The sequence below is a fragment of the Trichechus manatus genome, unplaced genomic scaffold (assembly GCF_000243295.1).
Source record: "Trichechus manatus latirostris isolate Lorelei unplaced genomic scaffold, TriManLat1.0 scaffold00167, whole genome shotgun sequence".
In the NCBI taxonomy this organism is placed as follows: Eukaryota; Metazoa; Chordata; class Mammalia; order Sirenia; family Trichechidae; genus Trichechus; species Trichechus manatus.
This window is the reverse complement of record NW_004444103.1, coordinates 105,095-111,217: the sequence shown is the minus strand read 5'-3', so window position 1 is coordinate 111,217 and position 6,123 is coordinate 105,095. Positions and strand designations below refer to the sequence as shown.

The following is a 6,123-nucleotide window of genomic DNA, read 5'->3' as shown; positions in this document are numbered from 1 at the left end:
TAGCAGTGGATTTGGTTTAGATGACGCACTGAATCTAACTGGCTTCCAGCAGGTAATGAGCAAAGAGCCTTCCCACTTACCATCTTCAATACCTGAATTGTTTGGCTTTACCCAATTGTTAGATTCCTAAAGAAACGGATGGTAAAAGATTCCTCTACCATGCCCTATCATGTTATACATCCAGACACCCAAATTGTGCGTGCGCATGCACACACACACACACACTTTCTCATTCTCTCTCCACACATACAACTATTGCATTGAGTGTAGTTTTGCCTGATGACTATCTAATAAGCTAGATTAAAATGATGTGTCTGTTAGAATGGCCACTGTCTGTTCAAATTTCCTTCTCTCCTATCCCCCTTTTCCTACCATTCCATCTTCGCTTGGTCCACACAGACCTTATCACTACGCCACAAAGACATCATAATGCTAGAATACAAAGAGAACAGCCATCAATTACAACAATTTCCAACACATTCCCACTCACAATTAATATTAAATATCATAAAACTCTCTTTCAAGCAATAGATCCTAGAAGTTGGGTGCTCTCCTCAAGTCTTATGCCAATAATTTAAAATAAAGAGTTGAATGCAAATTGCACAGTCTATAGTTTCTGCTCAGGAAACATCTATTTTTTGACACAAACCTGACTCTCCCCAAAATTCTACTACCCACTTCAGATTATGCTAATGCTCAAACTGTAGGGGGAAAAAGCAAAACTGTAGTAGGAGAAAAAAAAAGAAGGCAAAAGAAGACGGGAGAGAAAAATTGTAAAGATCAATAACAATAAATTAAGGATAAAAAATTTTAAATAACTAGGAAAAATTAAAAAGGAAGAACTCTGTAATAGGTAAAAAAGATAGCTGGGAAAAAACAGAAAACCATGCATTATAAGTCAATAGGTGAGTATATGGGGAAAAGAGTCAACAAATAAATATGAGTAAAAAGTGAATAAGGAAAAATCTAGATAATATGAAAGGAGATAAAATGTTGAATAATTTTTGGAAGTCTTGGGACTAAGGGGAAAAATATTGGCGCGGGGAGTTAAGGGAAAGTTTGAACATATGTGTTATATTTGTTATGTCCTTCTCTAAAACAGTTTGCAATTTTAAGAAAATAAAATGTGACCTATACAACTTGATTTGATCATTAAAATAATTATGTTTGGAATATTAAAAAGTATAATTGGCTCAGATTATTAAAATTTTTAAAAATTTAATGAGCTACCTACTATGGACCTTACTACCAATTTGAGAAACAAGATGAAACTTCACAGAAGTCATAAATCTTATTGTGTATATTAGCAAATGATGGTAACAGGGATTATTATTTTTCATGTCCAGTATATATAGAAAGTCTTTTTTAAAAGATACCAAGGAGCAGAAAGAAAAAGAAAACATTCACTTGATACACCTTTGCCTCATAGATGTTTGTCTAATAAGCAAATATCCACATGAAGTGTTGGTTGCCATTGACTAAAACCCATTGCCGTCAAGTAAATTCCGACTCATCATGACCCTATAGGACAGAGTAGGGCGGGGTTTCAAAGGCTGTAAATCTTTACAGAAGCAGACTGCCACATCCTTCTTCTGCAGAGCAGCTACTGGGTTCTAATCACCGACCCTTCGGTTAGCAGCTGAGTGCTTAACTACCGTGCTACCAGGGCTCCTGAGCCACTGACTAGGTTTGTATTTTTAGAATGTTCATTTCTCTTCTCTGAGACCCATGGTTCCTCTTTAAAAGGAAGGAGTTGGATGAGAATGCTGTCTGGTCCTAATTCAGTAGGATAATTCAAAAGCCACTATAGTGCATGCTGCGGTTCCCCACCCAGATTTCCCTTTACCCCCAAAATTCTTCAACAATGAAGCATGCTTTCCCCCCAGCTGCTAGGACTGTTGGTGGTTGGCAGCTCTCAGCTATGTCCCTCTCTGGGAATAGTCCCTGACCAAAGATACCCACCCAGCCCAAGGTCACACCCCCTTCCTGGGAGCAGCCTGTGTCCAATGACTAAACCAACAGAGGGTATAAAAAGTAACTGGAATGCTCCTTAGATGGATGGGTAGCTGGCAAAACTTCATCTTTCTTAGTTTGGAAAGACCACTCACTCACTAGAAAAGGACGCCATGTTTGGTAAAGTAAAGGGTCACTGAAAACGAGGCAAACATTCGATAAGATGGATTGACACAATAGTCACAACAATGGGCTCCAACATCTCAAAGATCATGAAGACAGTGTTTTGTTCTGTTATACAAAAGGTCTCCATGAGTCGGAGCCTACTCGATGGCAACTAACCACAGCAATCCTTGCCTCAATTCAGGACATCTCTGTTGGGCCACCCCAGTCTCAGAGCTCTCCAAGGTGTCAGCTAAGGTCTTTGTTATGACTGCATCACAGTTCAACTTCTCTTTGTCCAATACCGCTTTCTTTGTTTCCTAACAGTGTTGATCCTGAGAGCACTCCCCAATAAACTTCCTGCAAACAAATCTCCATCTCAGGGTCTGGTTTTCTGGGAATCAACATGGAACACACACTTCCTCTGATTTTGGTGAGAATAGCAATGCCTCCTGGAGGCAGAAATGCTTTTTCTTGAGATTTGGGCTGTATTGCTTATTCTCAGGAATTACTGATACTATTCTCTAATAACTATTTCCACAACCATGCTAAAAATTATAAAATTATTTCAGAGAAGTAAGGTTTAGATAGGACTATAGAAATAAGGAATCTTAAGATTTTCATTCACTATTTCAGCAGTAAAAATGTATATGACAATCTGATTTATCAGAAAAAAAAAAAAAAAGTTTCTCCTAAGCCTTTGCTTCTCTAGGAAAAATAACACCCAGTACCAATAACTGAAAAATAGAGAAGACCATAAAGATGGGGGAAAATTAAACAAAAATACAGAGTAAAAGAGATTTTAATAACAATAAGAGAAAAGGTGAAAAAATATTTTTAAGTAGAAAATTAAATTAAAAAGTAAAATACAAACGGAAGAAAGTATTCATATGTTTAAAAAGAAAACTGAGTTATAAAGAAAATAAACACATACATAATAAATATCATCACTCAAAATTCGTAGAGCTCATTAAATTATCCAAAGTTTTTATATTGTTTTCTGAAATTGAGTGGGATCTTTTCCTGTTTGTTTTCTTTCAAGGCATTTTGGCTTTTTTTTTTTTTTTTAATTACCAGTTTCTTTTTTCTGCCCTTTTTATTATTTTTTCTCTCTAATCAATAAAAGTGTCTACATTTCTATTATATTTCCAGTACCATAAACCAATGCAATCTTTTATCGGGGTAACTATCCTGTTCACTTTATAGTCTTTTCGTCCCTTTCTTGCACAAGTCAATTTCTTCTACATTATTCAAACAAACAACCAGAAAAATCTTCAAATGAAACTGACCTTGAAAAGGCAACTGGTAAATAGACACATAGTCTCTAACATAAATTCAACTACCTCCTCTGCAATTCAAAAATGAACTGTCTACCAAATGTATTAGATGTTTCAGACTACTTCCAGCTTGGCAACAACAGAAAGTCTAGTCTCTGGTAAAGTAGCAACAGCTGATTTAGCAGGCATGGAATGCTACTGCATCTGATCCTTGTCAGGATAACAGAGAGTCTTATTTACTGTCTCCTGCCTGGGTCCTTCTAAGTCAGTACTGTTTTCTGTTTACTTATTCCCTAGCTTTAGGCTCTGGAACAATGTTGAACATGGTGTCACTGGCCCTGGTGCCAGACAGGATCAGGGGCTCTGGAATATTTACAGTTTCTCTTCTTCTGCTTCCATAAATGAAATGGACAGTCTGAATGGAGAAAATCAGGGGCCAGCTGGCTAACAACACAACTGGCAATGAGGCACTTGGGCTCCTTCCAAGAGCTGGTGTTTAAAGAGAGGCCATTTAAAGAGCAAATTCCAACCACCACAATAAAAGTTCAGGCACTAGCTGTAGAAACAAACAGTAAGATTTTACTTAGAAAGGTTTCCATCTCCAAAGCTTTGGAACCTACTACATGCCCCTTTCTTCTTGAGAAATTTTCTAATGTCAGAATCAATTCCTTAAGACAATCAATCCCTCACACTCATAACAAATGGCAAAAATATATACTTCATGAATGTTAAACATGCTGTGGCAGCATGGCCAACGTCTTAATTTAGCTTAAATTCATCCATATGAAAATAAATAAAATGGTTAAGAAATTGAGGAGAAAGAGAGAAACAAGAAATGACCTAAGAATTGAGACAGGATAGCATGGAAGACAGCCAAAAACACGTGAACTAATTTGGGAGGTTAGTAATATATCATGAGGCCAACTGATAAAGAAAGGCAGATTTCCTTTGTTTAATAAAATATTATTCCAACTTTGGTATTTAAGAAATTCAAGTAAAGAAAAAAATGCAGCTAGCATCTTGTTGCTTAATTCAAAAATCTGCTGGGGGAAGAACGATGTTGGAGTACTAGGTATATCTAGGAGATGCTCAAGATTTTCTTTTTTCCTTGCTGGGCTTTGATAAAGACAACACTGGACTGGCCACTTATTAACTCTAGAGTATCTGACAGGTGACACATTAGATATATATGTAACTCCATATTCTGAGAGAGAGATTTGTAACCCGAACAATTCTATATATTATGAAATCTTTTTTTTTTCTTTCTTTTTTCTCACAACCCCAGGAAGCAGATGAGTTTGAAGGTGACTGAGGAAAGCTCCCTGTTCTTATACATACATGCATAAGTGATTGGAAAGAGAAATGGAGGAGGGACCCAGAGAAAAAGCTAAGCGGTCAGGCAAACAGGTACGCCCAGTAGAAGTATCTTAATACTAGAATCCAGTAAAGCCAGTAGCTAGAGACCCCCTGGAAGGCATTACCTCAATATAGGGTACTATCTTGCAGGAGAAGTCCTCTAGCAGCCACTTCTTAGTCAACTCGTGGAAGATGACGAGCGGAAGGCAGAAGAAGATAATGAGAAAGTCCCAGAAGGCCAGGTTGGCCAAGAGAGAGTTGGAGATGCTCCGCATGTAGTAGTTGTGACACACGATGCACATCACCGCCAGGTTGCCAATGATGCCGGTCCCAAAGATCACCACCGACAAACACATGACGGCGTAGGCTCCGTAAGACTCCTGGGTCAGCGGGTAGAAGGGGTTCTTGAGTCTCAAGCGCCGGTTCGTGCTGTTCCCCCGGCGGGGTCCGCCGCGGTCCAGGATCTCTTCACTGGAAGACCCATTCTGGGCCAGCGCCCTGCCGGGAGGTGCAAGTGTCCGCCCTTCGTGCCCCGCGGGTCCTTTGACAGATTTCGGTAGGGGCTCGCGGTGGGAACCCTGGAGTTTGCCGGCTCTCTTAGGGCGGTAAAAAAGGTCGCTGGTTCCGGGTTCTGTCCTCACACTCTGCTCTTGGCTGCGCCTCGAAATGCCAGCGCTTCTAGGACCTTTCCCTTCCGCCTCTGAGGTCTGCAGGAAGCGCTGGAGGGCCATAGGGTATCCCCTCCCTAAAGCTCCAGGGGGTTCCTGGCTCCGGACACCTTTCCATCTCCTGGAGCCAGGCAGCCTGGCCGGGGGTCCCGCAGGCCCCTTGGCCGCTGCCTCCGCCCCTCTTGACACACCTGGGTCACGGCCCCACGCCGCCGACAGGTCCCAGGAGGGCGCCGCGCGCACTACTGCCTTCAGCTCCTCCTCCTCCCTGGGCGCACGGGCTCGCAGAACGTCTTTGGTAGAATTTCCCGTCCCCCAAACGTCCCTGCTGCGGCTCTGGGTCAGTGCGGGTGAGCAGCTCTCCCCTAGACAAGTTTCGTCCCTGGGATTCGGAGCGGCCCCGAGGGCAGGAGTCGCAGAAACCTCGATTAGCAGTAGAAGCAGCAGCCGCGAGGCGCCGGCGAGCGGCGCGCCCAGGACCCGCATGGCTCCGCGTGGGCGCACCGGGCAGAGCAACTGCCGCTTAGGCTTGACACCCGCTGCCTAAGTTACTGCTGCGAGTTAGACACATGTCACTACTCACCCCCGCCCAGGCAGTGGGGGGCCAGAGACTAAGGGGAGGTTGATGGATGGGTCTTGGGGTCACACCCTCCCTAAAATTCTTCCTCGTTTGGCATTTCTTCCGCCAAATCCAATCCGAGCGTTGG

General features: G+C 42.1%; 1 protein-coding gene across 1 annotated transcript in view; it reads right to left on the bottom strand.

Moving 5' to 3' along the window:
* GPR37 (G protein-coupled receptor 37) overlaps positions 1-5,913 on the bottom strand; it is a 29,265-nt gene extending 23,352 nt beyond the window's left edge. Inside the window, exon 1 of the mRNA XM_004386531.1 lies at positions 4,874-5,913. Coding sequence (XP_004386588.1) covers positions 4,874-5,902 — 1,029 coding nt within the window. The 5' untranslated portion in view covers positions 5,903-5,913. The remainder of the gene's footprint in view (positions 1-4,873) is intronic.
* Between the last annotated feature and the right edge of the window lie 210 nt (positions 5,914-6,123).